The sequence below is a fragment of the Myotis myotis genome, unplaced genomic scaffold (assembly GCF_014108235.1).
Source record: "Myotis myotis isolate mMyoMyo1 unplaced genomic scaffold, mMyoMyo1.p scaffold_m19_p_1, whole genome shotgun sequence".
NCBI lineage: Eukaryota > Metazoa > Chordata > Mammalia > Chiroptera > Vespertilionidae > Myotis > Myotis myotis.
Window position 1 is genome coordinate 113,745,599 of NW_023416313.1, and position 24,661 is coordinate 113,770,259.

The following is a 24,661-nucleotide window of genomic DNA, read 5'->3' on the forward strand; positions in this document are numbered from 1 at the left end:
GAGAGAATTACAGCAATACAGTCATAGTAGGGGACTTTAAAACTCCACTAACAACACTGGACAAATCCTTTAAACAAAAAAATCAGAAAAAAAATATCAATCCCAAATGACACACTACATCAGATGGAATTAATTGACATCTTCAGAACATTGCACCCCCAAAGCCACAGAATATACATTCTTCTCAAGTGCACCTGGGTCATTTTCAAAGATAGACCATATATGGGGACACAGGCAAAGTCTCTGCAAATTCAAGAAGATAGAAATCATATTAGCATCTTCTCAGATCAAAATGGCAAACTAGAAATTAACTACAATACAAACAATCAAAAAAATCAAACATCTGGAGGATAAATAGCATGCTATTAAATAATGATTGAGTTACCAGAGAGATCAAAGAAAAAATAAAAAGCAGCATGGCAAAAAACAATAATGAAAACACAACAATCCAATATTTATGGGACACCGTGAAAGCAGTCTTGAGAGTGAAGTTCATAGCTCTACAGGCCTACCTCAAAAAAAAACAAGAAAAAATGGTAATAAATTATCTAACCGTACAGATCAGAGTTAGAAAGAGAGCAACAAGAAAAGCCCAGAGTAAGAAGGAAGGAAGGAAATGATAAAGATCAGAGTGGACATAAACAACATAGAGGCCAAAAATACTATTAAAAAGGTCAACAAAACCAAGAACTGGTTCTTTGAAACGATAAACAAGATTGATGAGTCTGTAGCCAGGCTCACCAAGAATCAAAAGAGAGAGGACCCAAATAAACAAAATCAGAAATGAAAGAAGTGAAGTAACAAACGATCCCACAGAAATACAAATGATTATGAAAAAATACTATGATCAATTCTATTCCAACGAAATGGACAACCTAGTTGAAATGGACATATTCTTAGAAAAATATAGGCTCCCAAAACTCAACCAAGAAGAATAAAAAAACCTGAATAGGCCGATAACTACCGAAGAAATTGAAACAGTGATCAAAAACCTTCCAGGAAGCCCTAACCGGTTTGGCTTAGTGGATGGAGCATCGGCCTGCAGACTGAAAGGTCCCAGGTTCGATTCCGGTCAAGAGCATGTACTTTGGTTGCGGGCACATCGCCAGTTGGGGGCGTGCAGGAGGCAGCTGAATCGATGTTTCTCTCTCATCGATGTTTCTAACTCTCTATCCCTCTCCCTTCCTCTCTGTAAAACATCAATATAATATATATTTTTTTTAAAAATCTTCCAGGAAACAAAAGCCCTGGTCCAGATGACTTTAAAGGGGAGTTCTACCAAGCATTCAAAGAAGAACTAAAACGTATCCTCCTCAGACTATTCCAAAAAATTCAGGATGAAGGTACACTTCTAAGCTCTTTCTATGAAATGAGCATTACCCTAATCCAAAAACCAGATAAAGACACCACAAAAAAAGAGAACTACAGGCCTATATCCTTGATGAACATAGGTGCTAAAATCCTCAACAAAATTCTAGCAAATTGGACTTAGAAATACATTAGAAACATCATACACCATGACCAAGTGGGATTTATTCCTGGGATGCAAGGATGGTGCACTATCCACAAATCAATAAATGTTATACATCACATAAACAAACTGAGAGATAAAAATCACATAATCATATCAGTTGATGCAGAAAAAGCATCTGACAAAATCCAACACCCGTTCTTGATAAAAACTCTCAGCAAAATGGGAATAGAGGGATCAAACCTCAACATAATAAAAGCCATATATGACAAACCTAGAGCCAAAATCATACTCAATTGGCAAAAACTAAACCCATTTCCACTAAGAACAGGAACAAGACAAGGATGTCCACTTTCACCACTCCTGTTCGACATAGTACTAGAAGTACTAGCCGTAGCAATCAGACAAGAAGAAATAAAAGGCATCCAAATTGGAAAGGAAGTAAAACTGTCCTTATTCGCCAATGACATGATACTATACATAGAACACCCCAAAGACTCCATCAAAAAAATACTAGACCTAATAAATGAATTTGGCAATGTAGCAGGATACAAAATTAACACCCAGAAATCTATGGCCTTTTCAAACACCAATAATGAACTCACAGGAAGAGAATTGAAAAAAACAATCCCATTTACCACTGCACCAAAAAAATTAAGATACTTAGGAATAAACTTAACTAAGGACGTAAAAGACCTGTACTCGGAAAACTACAGGACATTGAAAAAAGAGATAGAGGAAGACAAAAACAAACGGAAGAACATACCATGTCCATGGATTGGTAGAATCAACATCATTCAAATGTCCATACTACCTAAAGCAATCTATAGATTCAATGCAATACCTATTAAAATACCAAAGGCATATTTCAAAGATCTACAACAAACGCTTCAAAAATTCATCTGGAATAAAAAAAGACCATGAATAGCCACAGCTATCCTGAGAAAGAAGAACAATGTTGGAGGGATCACAATACCTGACATCAAGCTATATTACCAAGCCACAGTTCTCAAAACTGCCTGTACTGGCACAAGAACAGACATATAGACCAATGGAACAGAATAAAGAACCCAGAAATTGACCCAAGCCATTATACTCAATTAATATTTGAGAATATTATTTAATAAATAGTGTTGGGAAATTTGGTCAGCAAGTTTCTCTGATGTCCTTAGACTGCAATAGGTGTGCTGTGCCTTTCATGTGCTATTAGAACTCCTCAAACCTGTACTTTATCCTTTACTCTTATTGCGTTTATTCCCTGCTAGCCAGTGAACTACTTGTTAACATTCCATAAATCTTTTGTTTTTATTTTAAATTAAATTTATTTAGGCCGAGCCAGCATGGCTCAGTGGTTGAGCATTGACCTATGAACCAGGAGGTCATGGTTCAATTCCTGGTCAGGGCACATGACCAGATTGTGGGCTTGATCCCCAGTGTGGGGCATGCAGGAGGCAGCCAATCAATGATTCTCTCTCTTTATTGCTGTTTCTGTTTCTCTTTCCCTCTCCCTTCCTCTCTGAAATCAATAAAAAAAAAATTTTCTTTTTAATGTATTCGGGTGGTATCCTATATAATAAAATCCTAATATGCAAATCGACCAAATGGCGGAACGACCGGCAGAACAACTGGTTGCTATGATGCGCACTGTCCACCAGGGGGGCAGATGCTTTATGCAGGAGCTGCCCCCTGGTGGTCAGTGCACTCCCACAGGGGAAGCGCTGCTCAGCCAAAAGCCAGGCTTACAGCTGGCAAGTGCAACGGCGATGGCGGGAGCCTCTCCTGCCTTCCCTGCAGGCGGGCAGTAAGGAGTGAGGGGTCCTGGACTGCGAGAGCCCAGGACTGCAAGAGGGATGTCTGACTGCTGGCAGGTGGACATCCCGAGGAGTCCTAGACTGCGAGAGGGTGCAGGTCGGGCTGAGAGTCCTCCCACTCAGTGCACAAATTTTGTGTACCGGGCCTCTAGTTCAGCCGTGGGCAAACTACGGCCCACGGGCCGAATCCGGCCCGTTTGAAATGAATAAAACTATTGAAAAAAAAGACCGTACCCTTTTATGTAATGATGTTTACTTTGAATTTATATTAGTTCACACAAACACTCCATCCATGCTTTTGTTCCGGCCCTCTGGTCCAGTTTAAGAACCCATTGTGGCCCTCGAGTCAAAAAGTTTGCCAACCCCTGCTCTAGTTGGTTAATAAAATTATATAAGTATCAGGTGTACAATTCTATGACACATCATCTGTACCTGTAACTTTTGATGGGTGGATGATACATGGGAAGATGGGTATGAATAAGACAAAATGGTGGTTACAGGTTTCAAACCACTCAAAAACATCTGATGACTTCATGGTTTTTGACAAAATTATAAGGGAGTCTAAGTTTGTCTTTATCAATCTCCCACATTTCTTTCAACTCTCTCAGTGTTAGAGTTTGGCTGATGACTCGAGATGTGAAAGAATTTACAACTAAAAGACAAGATTCAGAGAGGAAGTTGATTTTACTTTCCAAGAGAGGAAAGGGCCAAGTATTGCTAATCAATACAGGGTAAGAAACAAAGGGTGGCTTTCCCTTTTAAAGAATAATGGCTGCTTTTGCTAGGTGACAGGGAAGGGAGGAGGATTTTGGGCTGAAGTTGAGCAGACACCAGGGGGGTTTTGTCTTGAAAAGTTATAGTTTTTTTTTTCCTTCAGGAGAAGATCCAGCAGATGTCCTAGGGAGGTGTCTTATCAGTACTATTTTCCAAGCCTGTAAAACATGCTTAGAGAAAAAGTTATGAAGACTTCAAAAGAAGTTTGTTTGAAGGGGAAGGGGGAAGAAAACTTTCTATTAACTAGAGACTCTGTGGAATGAATTACATATCCCTGAATTCTGAAAACAGCAGGGAGGAGGGAAAATGCAGGAATGTAGTCTTGAGAGTAGCTTATCTTATCTTTCAGTTTGAACAGAGGGCCCGTTTGAATCAGAGGAGCTAATAATCATAGGGTTAATCACCAGGTGCTTTTCATAAATTGTGGAAGGCCATGTAAAAAAAAAGAACTTTTCCCTGTCTTCACACTCAGTATCCCTGCTCTCCCCTGCATCCTGCCTGAAAGCTCTCAAAATTTCCCCACTAGCTAGATCTTTCATTAGCTAAGTTTATTCTGCTTTCTCCTCTTTCTACTACCAAAGCATCTGCTTAGTAGTATTTGGCTATGTAATTATCTGATCAATTTAAGTGACCTGAATTAAAGTATGACTGAAATTTAACTATCTTAGATAATTGTACTTGAAAACAGATATCTGTTCACTCATATTGACTGTTTGGCTTTGTGTCAGGTAAACTGAAGGGTGAAGGGCCAGCAGCTCTTAGCAACTTTTCCTTCATCTTTGATGAGAAATGTGGGCTCTGCTTTGAGTGGGTAATAAAATGGCCTTTGCCTCTTTCAGCCTGTGGCAGGAGAGAGAGAGAGAGAGAGAGAGAGAGAAGAATGAATATGAGTAGAAAAAGAAAGAGGTAGAGAGAAGAGAGACGGGAGCAGGTAGGTAAGCGCAGAGAATGATGAAAGAAGAAGTTGAAAAAGAAGGAAGCTGGGTCAGTGTGGCTCAGTGGTTGAGCATCTACCTATGAACCAGGAGGTCACAGTTTGATTCCCAGTCAGGGCATACACCCAGGTTGCAGGCTTGACTCCCAGTAGGGGGCATGCAGAAGGCAGCCCATCAATGTATTTTCTCTCATCATTGATGTTTATAACTCTAGCTCCCTCTTCATTCCTGTCTGAAATCAATAAAAAATATACATTAAAAAAAAGAACAAACAAACATAAAAAAACATGAGAAAAAAGGAAGACAAGAAACTGGGTGGAGAAGTGATAGAATTAAAAGGAGCCTGGAATGGGAAGAGAAAGAGAGGAAGAGGAGAGGGAAAAGCAGGAGGAGGAAATGGGGGAAGGAAACAAAGAAGAGTGAGAGGGGAGGGAAAGGAAGAGAAAAGAGAAAAAAAGGGGACAAGAAAACTTTGGCGATTTCTTGCCAAAAATACTTGGGATACGTATCTGGATTCCTGAGAACCAAAATGTCACAGAAGGATCACCTACTTGTCCAGATGGCTGTTTCTGCTTCTGCAGAGACAAAGGAACCACTGCCTGGGGTTCTCCCCTTCCCTTGGCCTCCAGTCCACTGGGTGTAGGCTGCTCACATGCTTTGTCTACAGCAAGCAGAGTCCTAGCTGATGACTGCAGCAAATGTCACAGATAAGTCTCTTCCACCTTCCCACTGAAATGACTATGAGGACACCCATTCTTGAGGGGAAACCCCAACACACACACACACACAGACACACACACACACACACACACACACAGGGGGGAGGGAGGGAGGGAGGGAGGGAGGGAGAGGGGGGGGAGGGGTGAGAGGAAACTCAGGGTCTGGCACCTGCTGGGTTTCCACCTATTGATGGAAAGAAAAATGAGTAGAGAGATGGATTGATGGGAATCCCACAAAACAGGTTGGTGGCTGACTTGAGATGGGTATCCTTAGGACCTCCCCCTCAGGCCTTGGCGCTATCAGGGAAGAAAGGAGAGAGGCTCCCATCACTGCCACTGCACTTGCCTGCCATGAAGCCCACCTTCTGGCTGAGTGGTGCTCCCCCTGTGGGAGTGGACTGACCACCAGGGGGCAGCTCCTGCATTCAGTGTCTGCCCCCTGGTGGTCAGTGTGTGTCATAATGACCGGTTCTTCTGCCGTTCGGTTGATTTGCATATTAGCCTTTTATTATATAGGAGGATTTCTTTACTGAGGCTAATTTTTCATTTTTTCAAACATGTTTATAATTTCTCATTAAAGCACTTTATCATGGCTGTTTTAATATCTGTTAGATAGTTCTCACCTCTTTATCATTTCAGTGTTGTCATTGTCATCTCTTGTCTTCTTTTTAATTTAGTTTGAGATCTTCCTTCTTGGTATGATGAGTGATATTTCATTAAAACCTGGATACATCTGTATTAGGTTATGAGACTCCGATCCTATTTTATTTATTTATTTATAATTTTTAATCCTCACCCGAGATTATGTCTTTCATTGATTTTAGAGGCAGGAAGGGAAGGAGGGAGGATGAATTGTCTCCCGCATGAGCCCCAACTGGGAACTGAACTTGCCCCCAACAGGGAATTGAACTTGCCACCTTTCTGTGTACTTGACAGTACTGCAAACAGCCGAGCCAAGACTGGACCTTATTTTAATTCCTTCTGGGAGGGATATTTTTTTAATGTTGTGTTTTCTTTTTTGTTTTCTTTTTATTGAATTTACTAGAGTCCTGGTGCATGCACTGGAGTGGGGGGGGCAGGGAGGGGGGAGATGTCCCTCAGCTCGGCCTGCCCCCTCACAGTCCTGTAATGATATAAACTTCCCTCTTATTCCTGCTTTTGCTGCATCCCAGAGCTTTTGATGTTGTCTTATCATTCTCATTTGTCACTATATATCTTTTGATCTCATTTTTTATTTCTTCTTTGACCCAGCCATTTTTTAGTAGTATGTTGTTTGATCTCTAAATATTTGAGGGGGGTTTTACTTCCTTTTGCAGTTGATTTCTAATTTCAAGGCATCGTGGTCAGAAAATATGCGTGGTATAATTTCAATCTGTTTTAATTTGTTGATGCAAGTTCTGTGACCCAATATATGGTCTATACTTCAGAAAGTTCCATGTGTGTTAGAGAAGTATGCATTCTCTGATGATCTGGGACAAAAGGTTCTGTAAATATCAATTATATTAGTTTGATCTAATGCTTCATTTAAGGCTGATATTTCCTTACTGATTTTCTGTTTAGTTAACCTGTCTAGAGCTGTCAAAGGAGTATTAAGGTCGCCAACTATAATTGTATTTTGATCTGTTTCTCCTTTTAGTTCTGTGAGTAGCTGTTTAATATATTCCGATGCTCCCTGGTTGGGTGCATATATATTAAAAAATGTTATGTTTGCCCTAACTGGTTTGGCTCAATGGATAGAGTGTCAGCCTGAGGACTCAAGGGTCCCAGGTTCGAGTCCGGTCAAGGGCATGTACCTTGGTTGCGGGCACATTCCCAGTGGGGAGTGTGCAGGAGGCGGCTGATCGATGTTTCTCTCTCATCAATGTTTCTAACTCTCTATCCCTCTCCCTTCCTCTCTGTAAAAAAATCAATAAAATATATATATTTTTTTAAAAGAAATGTTATGTTTTCTTGATGTAGTGTTCCCTTTATCATTATAAAATGTCCATCTTTGTCACTTGTTATCTTGAGATCTATTTTGTCAGATATAAGTATGGCTATACCTGCTTTTCTGTGAATGTTATTTGCTTGGAGAATAATTTCCCACCCTTTTACTTTGAATCTGCCTTTGTCTTTGCTGTTTAGATGTGTCTCTTTTAGGCAGCATATGGTTGGGTTTTGTTTTTTGACCCATGCTGCTACTCTGTGCCTCTTTACTGGTGAATTCAGACCATTTACATTTAGAATAATTATTGATGGCTTATCTGGCTTTTTTGATACCCCTCCAGCCAAAAAGGGGTGGGAGGAACTCCCTTGTTACTGCAAAGTGGAGGCAGAAGTCCAGGTTTTCCACTCAGCCTTCATTGGCATGTGAGAGAGAGCTCCTCATTACCACTGGATGGGGTGGGGAGTTCTGGCAGTCTCCACTGATACTGAAGTAGGTGACCTTGTTACCACTGAGCTATGGTAAAAGTCCTGCCTCTCCACTAGGCCTCCTCTAACATTGCACCCCAATCCTTGTTACAGACAAGTAGGGTGGCAGTCTGGGCTCCCTACTTGACTTTGGCTGGCATAGTTTGGGTGCAGGAGCATAGTTTTTTTCCTATGGTGTTTGGCTGGAATTGAGTGGTTATTATTTAAATGTTTTCTGTCTTGCTAGGTTATCCCTTTATTTGCCCTTTGGCTAGAGCAGCGGTACTCAACCTGTGGGTCGTGACCCCTTTGGGGGTCAAACGACCCTTTCACAGGGGTCGCCTAAGACCATCAGAAACCACATATATAATTATATATTGTTTTTGTGATTAATCACTATGCTAACTATAGACAGGATACCAGGGTAAGTGCTGTCATATCTTCTCTAGCTCCTCATCTTTGAAGATATCTTCTTTCTGCTTATTACCCAATCTCTATTCCTAGAACCAATCCAAACTATATATAACAAGAAAGACTTTTAAAAGCTTATGTTATAAAGTGAGATTTGCTATCAAATCACATTTGCTGTTGGCCTAACTTTGACACTGGTAACCATTCTCAAGATTTTATTTCTCCTTTTTTTTTTTTTTTTTTTACCAATATCTGAGTACTGCTTTGAAGTGCTTACCAGTCTCTCACCAAAGAATACTGCACTAGAACCAAAAACCTTGCTACTTGTTGATCACCAGCCACAATCCCTGTATTACAATTCCAAATGTTTGACTAAACTATTACTTAAAATGCCTGACTGAAATTTTCTCTGACCCTCATGACCTTCAAAATTACAACCTTTAGATACCACACTCAACATCCTGGTAGAATTTCCACTGAGTGAATTTAGTTCCGAATTAAGGTACTCCTCCCTTCTCCTGCCCCTTCTGCCAGGCTGACTCATTCCATTGAAGTTAATAAGCAACACCCAGGCATGTACAAAATAATAAACATTTTAAGGTCAGATAAACAAGAAAGAGGCATCCATTGCTCTCAGAGAACACTGCCACCTTATAATGGGCATAAACTAGTTAACAATTAACTTTCTGCTACAAAACTCAAAATAAACTATGTTAAGTAGAAACTGATGGAATCAGACCATTTAATAAGGTTAAACTTCATGAGCTGGCACATGAATCAAGATTTTAAAGATGAGCAATATTTTAATAGAAAAAAGCAAGCTATTCATAATTGCAAAACAAAAAACAAAACAAAAAAGCTGTAAACAACCAAGATATCCTTTAAGAGGTGAATGGATAAATAAACTATGATATAGCTATACCATGATATAGCTATAATGGAATATTACCCAGCAATATAGAGAAATGAGCTATTGAGACAAGAAGCATGGATGAGTCTTAAATGCATATTGCTAAGTGAAACAAGTCAGTCTGAAAAGGCTACGTGCTGTATGATTCCAATTATGCTACATTCTAGAAAGGGCAAATCTACAGTCAGTAAAAAGGTGAGTGATTGCCAGGCATCAGTGGGGAAGGGGTTGATTAGGTGAAGGAGATTTTTAGGGCAGGGAAACTATTTTGTATGATACTGTTTAACAGAGGATACATGACATTATGCCTTTGTCGGAACCCATACAGCACAAAGAGTGAATCTTAATCTATACAAAGTTTTAGAAAATTATTTAAGGCACCGGGGGATCTAGAAAAGAATTCAGAACATGACAAGAGAATCTGACTATATGACAAATATATGAAACAACCACAATGTTCAAGAAAGTGGGTGGGAAGAAAACTAATTCTGAAAATGAAGGAAGTCTATAAAACTAAAGGCAAAAGGAACTACACTCTATAGCACTCTACTCTAGTTGACAAAGTCATTTCCCACAGAAGTATGGGTTAACAATTCTAATACTGTTATATACTAGAATTGAATAATTAATGAATGGAAGATGATGAGAGACAGGTTCCTCAATGTTAGAGTGGGAGTTTACATATAAGTAAGAGGAGAAGGCTAGACTGATACATATGATAATGGATTAGTTAGAAACATTAGCAAACCTCATCTTTATATATATATATATATACATAATATATATATATATATACAAAATTTTATATATATATATATATATACAAAAATATTTGTAGATATATGAATATACTTAGGTTAGTATACATACATATATTTCCTTACTCTGTCATAGGAGAGAACCTATGAAAAATGATATCCCTTTCAAAATGAATCTGGCAAGACGAGAAGTTAGCTGGGAAGCATGAAAAATCATCACTACAGAAAGAATCCTATATAATCTTATATAATAAAGAGCTAATATGCAAATGGGCATCACACCCTCACGACGTCACGCAATAATGGCTCAGACACTCAACACTGGGGAGAGAGGAATGAGGACCAGCCAGGCACAAATGAGCTCGCAAAAGAGGAATGGGGACCAGCCAGGCTGCGGCCTGGGAGAGGGACAAGCTGCACGTCCCATGGTCCCAGGCACGTGCAGCTGTGGCCAGGCAAAGCTGCCTATCCACAGTCCCCTGCGGCTGTGGCTGGCCCAGGCAAAGCCGGCCCAGGTCCTGTGTGCCTGCAGTCAACCAGAGGGAAGGAAGCCCAAGTCCTGGGTACCTGCAACTGGCTGGAGGAGGGAATTCTGGGTCCCGAGTGCGGGGTGAGGAAGAGGTGGTTAGGGGCGATCAGGCCAGCAGGGGAGCAGTTAGGGGCGATCAGGCCAGTAGGGGAGCAGTTAGGGGCAATCAGGCAGGCAGGCAGAGGTGGTTAGGCGTGATCAGGCAGGCAGAGGGGTTAGGGGGCAATCAGGCAGGAAGGCAGGCGAGCGGTTAGGAGCCAGCAGTCCCAGATTGCAAGAGGTAGTAGGACATCCCCCGAGGGGTCCCGGATTGGAGAGGGTGCAGGCTGGGCTGAAGGGCCCAACCCCGTGTACGAATTTCGTGCACCAGGCCTCTAGTAAGGTAATAAAGACCTTGTTATGGAAAGAAGCACTGTAGGTTTCTATATAACTATGAAGAAAGAAAAGTTAGTATCCTTTTCTCCCCATCCATCCAGGTACCCCATCTTCAAATAAAACAATCTAAACAAAGTCTTAACATGAGAAGAAATCTGAAATATAGAAGAAAAAGTAGTAAAGGCCTAGAATATTATGCCATCTTGAGTGCAATATTCATCCTATACAGCAAATTGAGGGATTATGGGTATCTAAGGAGAGGAGGCAGGGTAGAAAACCCAAATTTTCCAAACATTGTGGCACACACAATAGCAAAATTTCCATCTTTTGGGCAAACACTATTAATAAAAAAGCACTAACCTATTTACCCCTACAAAACTTCCACAAAATAAAAACTGACAAGTTACCCAGTATTTGAAATGACAACTGAAAATGTAATCACTCACTTCTAATAATTCTGAGACAACAGGAAGAACTTCAGGATTACAGATATCTATGGAGTCATCCCGGTATGTCTTCTTTTTGTAACAGATATTACCCAAATGTAGTATTGCTGATAGAAGAGAGAAAATCCTGCAAAAATAAAATTACAAATTACAACTTCTTTCTGTGTATTCTCTAAGCTTATTTCATCCCAAAAATCATAATCAAGCAAATTAACTAGTACAAATATGACGTAGTCTTCAGAAAATAAGAAATATGGGAGTAATTAGAACTATAAAATTTATTGAGTGTTTACTACTTTAGTCACTGTGCAAAGTGCTTTAAAAAACCTTAACTTCAGTATTGTACCTACCACTTGTCAGAAAAGTTATCTGAAGGGGACATCTTGCTATTATCTGAATCTGCTGTAGTGTTTCAAAAGTCCATTCATTCCTAAATGCTTTTCATCCTGACTGGAATGCCCTTTTCCTACACTGTCTATTTAAGATCTACTGAATAAGAATGTTTCATGCCTTGGAATCTGTATTTTTAACCACGTATCCTAGGTGATTTTTTTCAGTTAGTAGTTATCCTATGTAATAAAAGGCTAATATGCAAATAGACTGAATGGCAGAACAACCGAACCAGTCGCTATAACGTGCATTGACTACCAGAGGGCGTGCGTGAAACATAGTGGGCGTCGGCTGTGGTGGGATGGTGGAGCAGGTAAGCAGGAGTGCCAGACCAAGGTGGGGCACCGGTCACTGTCATCGGTGCAAGCCTCTGATGGTTACTGAAAATTCTTTGCTCCCGCGTGTCGCAGTCCTGCCGGGTGCTTGCACCTGCTGGCGCTGGCCTCACCTGCACCTGCTGCTGGCATTGGAGCCACCGCTGGCACCCACTGCTAGCGCCCGGTGCCAGGCCCGATCACTCAGCACCATCAGCGGGTACGAGCAGTGGCTACCAGCCCCAGTCGCCCCTCAGGGCTTCTCCACCTCCTCCTGCTCCTGAGAGGAGATCGGGACAGCAGCTACCGCCTGCACCCGCTGCTGGCGCTAGCCACAATTGCTCCACGCCTTCAGCGGGTGCGAGCGGGGCTGGTGCCATCAGCATGTGGGAGCAGCAACAGTGGGGGCGGAGCTGCTTGCTGATAAGGAACCAGGGGCTACGGCAGAAGGGGGTGGGCGGGGGCACAGAGGGTGTGCCGAGACCCGCCCCTGTGCCTACCATAGCCTCCTGGCCCACAGTTCCTTTCAAGGTGCACGACTTCATGCACTAGGCCCCTAGTCTATATATATAAAAGGTTAAGCGACTGTTCGACCTTTCAATCAGTACCTACGACGTGCACTAGCCACCAGGGGGGCAAACGTTCAACGCACAGGGATGGAAACATGGAACACACTGATGAATCTGAGGGAAGGGGGGAGAAGGGAGGGTGAGAAGAGATTAACCAAAGATCTTTTATGCATACTAGAGGCCCAGTGGGGTCTCTTGGCCTGGCCTACAGGGATCAGGCTAAAACCGGCAGTCTGACATCCCCCAAGGGGTCCTGAATTGCAAGACGGCGCAAGCCAGGCTGAGAAACCCCACAAGTGCAAAAATCTGTGCACCGGACCTCTAGTATTTAAGAAAGCCTTTCCTACATGTATTACATGATCTCACTTATATGTGGAGTCTAATGAACAAATTAAACTGATGAACAAAAGAGACCCAGAGACATTGAAGCATGCAATACACTGACATATTTCAGAGGGGAGGGGTAAGGAGACATGAACCAATGAACTTATATGTATACAAGAGGCCTGGTGCATGAAATTCGTGCACTTGGATGGAGGGTCCCTCAGCCTGGCCTGTGCCCTCTTGCAGTCCGGGAGCCCTCGGGGGATGTCTAAATGCCACGAGATCAAGCCGAAACCAGCTCTCTGACATCACCCAAGGGGTCCCGGATTGCAAGAGGGTGCAGGCCAGGCCAAGGGACCCCACCAGTACACGACTGGGGCTGGGGAGGGACACGAGAGATTGGCTAGCCGGGGAGGGACCGCGGGAGGGCTCTAGGGCATGTTCGGCCCATCTCGCTCAGTTCCGATCGGCCGGACCCCAGCAGCAAGCTAACCTATCATTTGGAAGTTGCAGCTTCTGCCCCCTGGTGGTCAGTGCACATCATAGCAACTGGTCGACCAGTTGACTGTCTGCCCCCTGGTGGTCAGTGCATGTCATAGCGACTGGTAAACTGGTCTATTGTCTCCCCCCAATGGTCAGTGCATGTCATAGCGAGCGGTTGAGAGGCCTTAGCATATCATTAGCATATTACACTTTGATTGGTTGAACAGATGACCGGACACTTAGCATATTAGGCTTTTATTACGTAGGATATGCATGGCCCATGGACAGACAATAGTGTGGAGGAAGGCTCAGGAAGGTGACTGGAACAAGGTAGAGGAGCCCAATGGGACATCTGTAATACTTGCAATGATAAAGATAAATTTTTTTTCAAAAAAAGCTTTCCTACATCATATGATGGTACCCTTGATAAATATTTTTTTAAAACAGCCTGAGGCCATTGGGGTACATTATCTAATATCAGGCCCCAACTGTGAGACATTTACATCTAGACCCTCCCTTTTCTCTCCCCCCCCCCCCCCCCCAGTCTTTGAGGAACACATGCCCCTCTTCCAGTCAACAAACTAATCCCTCTACTTGCACTCTCCATCCCATGAACTCCAGTTTGCTGGGATACATTATTATACTTTTTTCGTATCACTCACCTAAACCTATAAGAATTTTTAATCAAAATAATCTCATGTTCACTTCTCTCTTACTTTAAAAAACCCATCCTAGATTCCACATCTTCTTCCTCCCCTTCACAAACAAGCATACTAATAAGGGCTGACTTATAAATCCTTGTCTTTACTTTGTCATCCCTTTTTACAATCACATTCTGACATCTAAAATGTCTCATAGAGGTTACCAAGGACTTCCATGTAACTAAAAAAAGCATATTATTCCTTAACTTACCTGACATCTCAAAGGCATTTAACACAACTGACCATCTAAAACTGAACTCAACTCTATCTAAAAGCCATTCCTGAAAATTCAGATATATACATATATTTTTGCCTTGACCACTTTATTTCTTTAGGATAAATTTGTCCTTACTTATGAAATTTACACTATGTGTCTTACTAAAATTAGGAAGTATTCTAAATAAACAAAGATACTTCCTTAAAGACCTATAGCTATATTTTTAGAGGTCCTGAGTCAACATCTAATTTATAGGTCTAATTTCTTAAATAATTAAAAATGTTCAATGATTCAAACAAAAAACAAGTCAATTATAAAGGACTAAGTCATAAAGTTAGACTGGGTTAAATTAAAGAGGAAACTTAGTATCAAGTGAAATATTATAAAAATAAATGGAAGTCAAAAGATATACAAACAGTAATTACTGAGCCATTTTTTTAAAATATTTTTTTATTGATTTTAGAGAGAGGAAGGGAAAAGGATAGAGAGATAGAAACATCAATGAAAGAGAAACACCCATCGGCTGCCTCCTGTACACCTGCTTTGGGGATTGAGCCCGAAACCCGGGCATGTGCCCCGACTGGGAATCAAACTGTAACCTCCAGGTTCATGGGCTGACGCTCAAACACCACGCCACACGATCCAGGCCAGAGCCATTTTTAAAAACTGTTTTTGCAGTAGTTTCTATGGTTGGTAATTACATTGTTTCAGAACTTTGGGTTCAAAAATCAGCACATTAATGTTTCCTCATACACAAATATGTAATGCATAGACTCCAGGAATAAGAAACATCATATAAGCAAATCAATATACTATAATTCAATATAAAAACGATTAATAAATATAAATAAGAGTCCCAGTTCTCAAAAAGCTTATAATCTTCCATTTGGAGATAACAATAACCATACTATAAGGCAGGATACTAAAAACACAGAAGCAGAAACAATGTCCAGTTAAAGAAAATCTCATTAAAAAGGTTTGGCTCAGTGGATAGAGTGTTGGACAGCATACTGAAGGGTTCTAGAGTCTATTCCGGTTAAAGGCACATGCCTGGGTTACAGGCTTTCCCTAGTAGGGGGGCATGCAGGAGGCAGCCAATCAATGATTCTCTCTCATCATTGATGTTTCTCTCTCTCTCTCCCTCTCTTTCCTCTCTCTCTAAAAATCAATAAACTTTTTTTTAAATTAGTAATGTTACAATTATTTTTCTGGTGAGAGTCAAGGTTATTTGTGTCTTTAATTTGAAATAGTTTATGTTATGTATTGCTTACTTCATCTTTATCTCAACCTTTTTACATTTTATTTTAGTTCAACATAGTTAATACAATAAACAAAATGTTTAGTACAATAGTACAGACATAACTTTAAAGAGTAAGTATATGGAAATTATGTTTTACTGATAGGTATGTGAGCTTTAATAAGCTTAGAGATCAATGATATAGAAGATAAAAAGCTATAAAAATAGTGTTATAAAGCAACAGTGTTTACATAAGGTTCATGAAGAGGCTTCAGGGACACCAGAAACTCTTGCAATTATATACAAATGTTTGTAAATATAAATTGTACAGGAAGAAGAGCTCCTGGGCTTTCAACTGATTTTCAAAATATCTCAAAGAATTTTTGACAAAAAAACAATTCAAAACAAGTCTTTTAGAAAAATAAATGTTCTAAGCCACACCTAAGAAGGAAAAGGCATTAAATCAGGACTATAATAAAAGTGTCTCAAAGGACCAAGAAAGAGGAATTCTTAAACACACATCAAAATTTGTTCTCTGTTCAAGGTATATAAAAACAATAAATAAACTCACTGTCTTTGTGTCTTGGGAAGAAATCCTACCATTTCCATGGCCAGTTGTAAGCGTTCAAAGTCATGCTTCAAATCCTCTCCCTCCACTGTGAAGCAATCCTGTTTATTTAAAAAAAAAATTAAAAAAAGAGGGGGAAATAAAAATTACCTGTTGAAAACTAACATAAGCCACTCAGAAATTTAGTAATTTTAGATAAGTACACCTACACATAAAAATTGGAGCTGGCCTCGGTTCTGGACTTGCCTCTGCCACGAAACCATGACCTTGTCCCTTACACCCTCACGTGGTTGTCCTCCTCCCCGTGAGAAAGCGGCAGAAGGAGCGTGGTGCTTTGCAGAGTATTTGGGAAGATTAAAACATGCATATATGTGCGTGTGTGCGTGTGCGTGCGTGTGCGGGGGGAGGCATTATTACTCTGATCATTTCATTAATAAATGCAGACTTTATTAAAAAAAAAAAAATTGGAGCTGGTAAAATACTTAGATAGTCAAATTCATTATACATCTAATCTTATGCAAACTAAACACATAGTACTTACCAAAATACTATAAAGTTACGTTGTTTTCTCCCTTTCACAATCACCAAGGCAAGACTCTCCAAAGTAACTTATGATAGCAATTTTTACTTTTAGTGGTTCAGAAGAGTTTTAAAGACCCAAAGCATTCAAAAGACCTTAATTACACAAATGAGTGCAAATTATTCAACAAATCCTAATATATAAAAACCCTGGATCCATCACGACCGGAGGCTTGACCAACTGGAAGTCAGACCTGCAGTCAGTGCTGGGTTGCCGTGGCGACCCGGCACTGACTGCTGAGGGGGCTGTGAATCAGGCCCAAAGAGAGGCCTGAAGAGAGAAGCAGGGTCTGATCTGTAGCCTGTGTGGCAGCTGTTGATCAGCACTTGCCTCTCTCTTTCTCTCCTGGCCGGACCAGCAGCCGCGCCTCCATTTCTCTCCAGGCCTCCACCAGGGCTGCTGATCAGCCCCGCCTTTCTGATCAGGCCCCGTTGATAGGCCTAGAGACGCAGACTGGCATAGAAACCAACCAATCAAAACCAAATATGAGTCAACTGTGAGGAGCCAATGGCTGCCTAGGAGGCGGAGCTTTTGACGCTGACTGGCATAGAAACCAACCAATCAGAACCAAATTGGCCTGCAGAGGAGGGCAGTTAGGGGCAAGATCAGGCCTGCAGGGGAGGGCAGTTGGGGGCAAGATCAGGCCGGCAGGGGAGGGTAGTTGGGGCGAGATTAGGTCAGCAGGGGAGGGCCAGTGGGGGCGAGATGAGGCCAGCAGGGGAGGGTAGTTAGGGGTGATCAGGCAGGCAGAGGCAGTTGAGGACGAGATTAGGCTGGCAGGGGAAAGCAGTTGGGGGCAAAATCAGGTCAGCAGGGGAGGGCAGTTAGGGGCGATCAGGCAGGTAGGCAGGTGAGCGGTTAGGAGCCAGCAGTCCCAGATTGCGAGAGGCATGTACGATTGGAGAGGGTGCAGGCTGGGCTGAGGGGACTCCCCCCACCCCCGCCCCGCATGATATTCGTGCACTAGGCCATTAGTATTTAATAAATGCCTACTCATCAGCAAGTCACTGAACTAGATCCTGGGACACAAAATTAAATTTTAGAAGAGGCAATAATTTAATTGAGAAGTGGAGTGTAGATTTGTATGATACAAAAATGTTCATATTAATATCAATTCAGATATAATATAAATGGCTCCAAATAAAATAATATAAATATGATAATCAATCAGCAAAAGAAAACAGTGTACACTACCAGGTAAAAAATATTACTTTTTCAGAGTAACCATTCTCCTTCAGTTCCCCCCAAAACATTAACATTGTACACTTAAGTCCTTTTTTTAAAGTTATTTTACTATGTTTCTTTTATTATTTTAAATGTGTTTATTGATTTTAGAGAGAGAGGAAGGGAAAGGGACAGAGAGAAACATCAATCAGGATCAGCTGCCTCCTGCATGCCCCCTACTGGGGAGTGAGCCCACAACCTGGGTAAGTCCCCTAACCAGGAATCTAACCTACGACCTCTCAGTGCATGGGGCAAATGAGCCACACCAGCCAGGGCTGTACACATTCCTTTATTGTATGTTCTAAGAGTCCACTACATTTAGATAGTCAAAAACATCCTTCCACGTATTTATGTTTGTAATGCCTATCCAAAGGCATGTTGTATCAAACACTAAGTAAATTGTTATCTGCTGTATTCACTTCATTACTTCCAGCATCAAGTCAGGGCAAAGAAGAAAGTGGGTAATTATTGAAATAAATATATAATCATTGAATTAGTAAATAAGTACTGAATTGAATGAAACACTCCTTTGTGAGAAATGAAGTGCTCATTTTTTTTTAAGTATCAAGCATCTATCATGTATAATATGCTTCAGATACTGTAAGAATGAGTTACTGAATACATCGCAATATAGTTTAAATTTTTAAATACACTTCAATAAGAATTCTTTCTGAGAATCCATGCATTTTCTGCCTATAACATTTTTCGTAAGCAATTTTAAGACACATTTAAGACAATGTCCTACTCACTAAAAAATTTTAACACATTTTTACCTATAGTAAAACTTTTTAAAATGCTCTTGCTTCTTTCCTCCAAGACCCCAAACATCTCATTTATTTTATGATTTAATAAACATTTCTCTATAATCAGTATGGGGGGTGAGGGGTTATGTGCTTCCACTTGAGTAAACTCAATGATATAGCAATGATTCTCATAATTTATAGTCTTCTTGTCTGTTCCCAAAGAAATATTACAATCCTATCTAATAATAGACAAACATGGTAATTGACCGTACCTTCGCTACACCTCCCATTGGCTAATAAGTGCAATATGCAAATTAACTGCTAAGATGGCGGCTAATTTGCATACTTCAGGCAGGGTGGGACAGCGCGAGCCGCCAGCGCACTGCCATCCAGGGCGGGGCCACCCCCAGGAGCAGGCCCCGCCTTTTTACTGGGGACCCGAACATCGGCGGGTCCCAGGCAGCAAGGCATCCCTGCCCCAGTAGCCCCAGAAGCCACCTGATATTGTAGGAACTCTATCAGTAAGCACTCTGAAAGTCAGTGGCATAAATGCACCAATTCAAAGACAGATTATGATCCCCTATCCAAGGAACAGCAGCCTCCTGATCACAGCACCCTCTGTCTGAGGAACAGCAGCTGTGTGTGAAGCCTCCCCCCACCAGCCAGAGGAGCCACCACAACTGTGAACAGCACCCACCAAAGGAGCTGCTACCAACTGAGGAGCAGCTACTACCACAACCGCCCGAGGAGCAACCGCAGCCCGAGGAGCCACTGCCACCCAAGGAGCAGCCGCTGAACAACTCAACATCTAGATATGGTGGTACGATCAAACATGGGTAGACAAGGAAACCCCCAAAGGAAAGAAGAGGAGGACTCACCAGAAAAACAGCTAAGTGATACAGAGGCATGCAACATAACAGAAAAAGAATTCAGATTAAGGGTCGTAGAGTGCATAAACCGGATGGAGGAAAAAATCAACAACTTATGCAAGAAGCAAGAAGAAACAGATGAAAAAAATCAATAAATTATGTAAGAACCAAGAAGAATGAAGAGTGATATAGCTGCAATAAAAAACACCATTGAAAGTTTCAACAGTAGACTAGGAGAAGCGGAGGACCGAATTAGCAAATTAGAAGACAGGGAAACAAAACACACCCAAACTGAACAGCAATTGGAGAAAAAAAATAAAAGACAGAAGGAGAGCCTAAGGGAGCTATGGGACAACATGAAACGAAACAACATACGAATATAGGGGTGCCAGAACAACAGAAAGAGGAACAAGGGTTAGAAAACATATTTGAAGGAATAATATCAGAAAACTTGCCAGAGGTGGGGGAAGAAAAAAAATCACACAAGCACAGAGAGTCTCAAACAAGGTGAACCCAAAAAGACCCACACCAAGACACATCATAATTACCATGGCAAATGTTCAGGACAAAGAGAGAATCTTAAAGGCTACAAGAGAGAGACGGAAAGTTACATTCAAGGGATCTCCCATTAGATTATCAAATGATTTCTCAACAGAAACACATCAGGCCAGAAAAGAATGGATGGAAATTTACAAAGTGATGCAAAGCAAGGGACTGAATCCAAGAATACTCTATCCAGCAAGGCTATCATTCAAAATTGCAGGGGAAATAAGAAGCTTCACAGAAAAAAAAAAAGGCTAAGGGAGTTTATCACCACCAAGCCAGCAATGCAAGAAATGCCAAAGGGACTGGTATAAAAAAGAAGAAATAAAAAGCTCAGAAAGAAAACAGCCACAAAAAATAGAAATGGCTACAAACAAGTACCTTTCAATAATAACTTTAAACGTAAATGGACTAAATGCTCCAATCAAAAGACATCGAGTGACTCAATGGATAAAAAACATGACCCATACATTTGCTGTCTACAAGAGACCCACCTCATTAGAAGGGACTGACACAGACTGAAAGTGAAGGGATGGAAAAATGTCTTTCAGGCAAATAGAAATGAAAAAAAAGCTGGGGTAGCAATACTTTTGATGGACAAAATAGACCTCAAAGTGAAGGCTATAACAAGAGATAATGGAGGCCACTTCATAACACTAAAGGGATCAATACAACAAGAAGATATAACCCTGGTAAACATATATGCACCCACTGCAGGAGCACCCAAATTCATAAAAAAAACTCCTGGAAGATATCAGGGGAGAGACCGACAACAATACAATCAGAGTAGGGGACTTTAATACACCACTGACATCACTGGATAAATCCTCTAGACAAAAAATTGGCAAAGAAACAGCAATCCTAAATGACTCACTATATCAGATGGACCTAATTGCCATCTTCAGAACATTTCACCCCAAACCACGAAATGCACGTTCTTCTCAAGTGCTCATGGGACATATTCAAAAATAGACCACATATTGGGTCACAAACAAAGTCTCCCCAAATTCAAGAAGACTGAAATCATACCAAGCATCTTCTCAGACCACAAGGGCATAATATTAGAAATAAACTACAATAAAAACAACTCAAAACACTCAAACACTTGGAAGCTGAATAGCATGTTACTAAATATTGATTGGGTTACCAATGAGATCAAAGAAGAAATTTAAAAAATCCTGGAAACTAATGACAATGAAAACAAAACAATCCAAAACCTATGGGACACAATGAAAGCAATCCTGACAGGGAAGTTTATAGCTCTTCAGGCCTATCTCAAAAAACAAGAAAAAATGGTAGTAAATCATGTAACTCTACAACTCAAAGAATTAGAAAGAGAGCAACAAGAAAACCCCAGAGTGAGCAGAAGGAAGGAGATAATAAAGATTAGAGCAGAAATAAATGACATAGAGACCAAAAAAACAATACAGAAATCAATGAAATCAAGACCTGGTTCTTTGAAAGGATAAACAAGATTGATGAACCTCTAGCCAGGCTCACCAAGAAGCAAAGAGAGAGGACCAAAATAAACAAAATCAGAAATGATAGCGGTGAAATAACAACAGACCCCACAGAAATACAAATGATTGTTAAACAATACTATAGACAACTCTACTCCAACAAATTAGACAACCTGGAGGAAATGGACATATTCCTAGAAAAATACAACATTCCAAAAAATCAGGAAGAATCTGAAAATCTCAACAGGCCAATAACTATGGAAGAAATTGAAGCAGTCATCAAAAAGCTTCCAGAAAACAAAAGCCCAGGACCAGACGGCTTCACAGGGGAGTTTTACCAAACATTCAAGGAAGAACCAAAACCTATCCTCCTCAGACTACTACAAAAAATCCAAGAGGAAGGAACACTTCCAAGCTCATTCTATGAAGCCAGCATCACCCTCATACCAAAACCAGGTAAAGACAACACAAAGAAAGAGAATTACAGGCCAATATCCCTCATGAACATAGATGCCAAAATCCTCAACAAAATCTTAGCAAATCGGATCCAGCAGTACATCAGAAAGATCATACACCATGACTAAGTAGGATTTATCCCAGGGATGCAAGGATGGTACAATATCCGCAAATCAATAAACATGATACATCACATAAACAAATTGAAAGAAAAAAACCACATAGTCATATCAATTGATGCGGAAAAAGCATTTGACAAAATCCAACACCCTTTCTTGATAAAAAAAAAAAAAAACTCTCAGCAAGATAGTAGTAGAGGGATCATACCTCAACATAATAAAAGCCATATATGACAAACCCACAGCCAACATCATACTCAATGGACAAAAACTAACACCATTTCCCCTAAGAACAGGAACAAGACAGGGATGCCCACTCTCACCACTCCTGTTCGATACAGTACTGGAAGAATTAGCCATTGCAATTAGACAAGAAGAAGAAATAAAAGGCATCCAAATTGGAAAAGAATAAGGAAAACTGTCCTTATTTGCAGATGACATGATACTATACATAAAAATTCCTAAAGACTCCATCAAAAAATTATTAGACTTAATAAATGAATTCGGCAATGTAGCAGGATACAAAATTAACACCAAGAAATCTATGGCATTTCTATACACCCATAGTAAACTTACACAAAGAGAGACTAAAAAAAAATCCCATTTACCATCGCACCAAAAAAATTAAGCTACCTAGGTATAAACTTAACTATGGAGGTAAAAGACCTCTACTCAGAAAACTACAGGACACTGAAAAAAGAGATAGAGGAAGACATAAACAGGTGGAAGAACATACCATGTTCTTGGATTGGTAGAATCAATATCATTAAAATGTCCATACTACCCAAAGCAATCTATAAATTCAATGCACTTCCTATTAAAATACCAACGGCATATTTCACAGGCCTAGAACGAACTCTCCAAAAATTCATCTGGAATAAAAAAAGACCCCGAATAGCTTCAGCGATCCTGAAAAAGAACAAAGTAGGTGGGATCTCAATACCAGATATCAAGCTGTATTACAAAGCCACTGTTCTCAAACTGCCTGGTATTGGCACAAGAACAGACATATAGATCAATGGAATAGAATAGAGAGCCCAGAAACCGGCCCGAAACAATATACTCAATTAATATTTGACAAAGGAGGCAAGAACATACAACGGAGTCAAGATAGTCTCTTCAATAAATGGTGTTGGGAAAATTGGACAGATACATGCAAAAAATTGAAACTAGACCACCAACTTACACCATACACAAAAATAAACTCAAAATGGATAAAGGACTTAAATGTACAACGGGAAACCATAAAAATACTAGAAGAATCCAAAAGCAAAAAAAATTTCAGACATATGCCAAAGCAATTTCTTCACCGATACAGCTCCTAGGGCATTGGAAACTAAACAGAAAATAAACAAATGGGATTACATCAAAATAAAAGTCTTCTGGCACAGCAAAAGAAACCATCAACAAAACAACAAGAAAGCCCACTGCATGGGAGAACGTATTTGCCAATGTTATCACTGATAAGGGTTTAACCTCCAACATTTATAGGGAACTCATACAACTTAACAAAAGGAAGATAAACAATCCAATCAAAAAATGGGCAAAGGACCTAAATAGACACTTTTCAAAAGAGGACATTCAGAAAGCCAAGAGACATATGAAAACATGCTCAAAGTTACTAATCATCCGAGAAATGCAAATCAAAACAACGAGTTACCATCTCACACTGTCAGACTGGCTATCATCAACAAATCAACAAACAACAAGTGCTGGAGAGGATGTGGAGAAAAAGGAACACTCCTGCACTGCTGGTGGGAATGCAAACTGGTGCAGCCACTATGGAAGACAGTATGGAGTTTCCTCAAAAAGTTAAAAATGGAACTCCCATTTGACCCATTGATCCCACTTCTAGGAATATATCCCAAGAAAACAGAAACAGCAATCAGAAAGGATATATGCACCCCTATGTTCATAGCAGCACAATTCACCACAGCTAAGATCTGGAAACAGCCTAAGTGCCATCAGCAGATGAATGGATTAGAAAACTGGTACATCTACATCAGGGGTCCTGAAACTACGGCCCGCGGGCCACAAGCAAATACAAATATTGTATTTGTTCCCGTTTTGTTTTGTTTTGTTTTGTTTTTACTTCAAAATAAGATATGTGCAGTGCGCATAGGAATTTGTTCATAGTTTTTTTTTAAATTATAGTCAGGCCCTCCAACAGTCTGAGGGACAGTGAGCTGGCTCCCTGTTTAAAAAGTTTGAGGACCCCTGATCTACACGTTGGAATACTATGCTGCTGTAAAAAAGAAGGAATTCTTACCATTTGCAACAGCATGGATGGAACTGGAGAACATTATGCTAAGTGAAATAAGCCAGTCAATGAAA

General features: G+C 40.6%; 1 protein-coding gene across 19 annotated transcripts in view; it reads right to left on the reverse strand.

The window, feature by feature from the left end:
- MYO9A (myosin IXA) overlaps positions 1-24,661 on the reverse strand; it is a 445,773-nt gene that overhangs the window by 282,210 nt on the left and 138,902 nt on the right. For 18 of the 19 annotated variants that reach the window (XM_036347858.1, XM_036347886.1, XM_036347910.1 and 15 more), the window contains exons 7-8: positions 16,337-16,434; positions 11,531-11,657 (exon numbers count right to left, since the gene is read on the reverse strand). The exons of the other annotated variant lie outside the window; for it this stretch is intronic. In XM_036347858.1, coding sequence (XP_036203751.1) covers positions 11,531-11,657; positions 16,337-16,434 — 225 coding nt within the window. The remainder of the gene's footprint in view (positions 1-11,530; positions 11,658-16,336; positions 16,435-24,661) is intronic. 19 annotated transcript variants of the gene reach the window in all.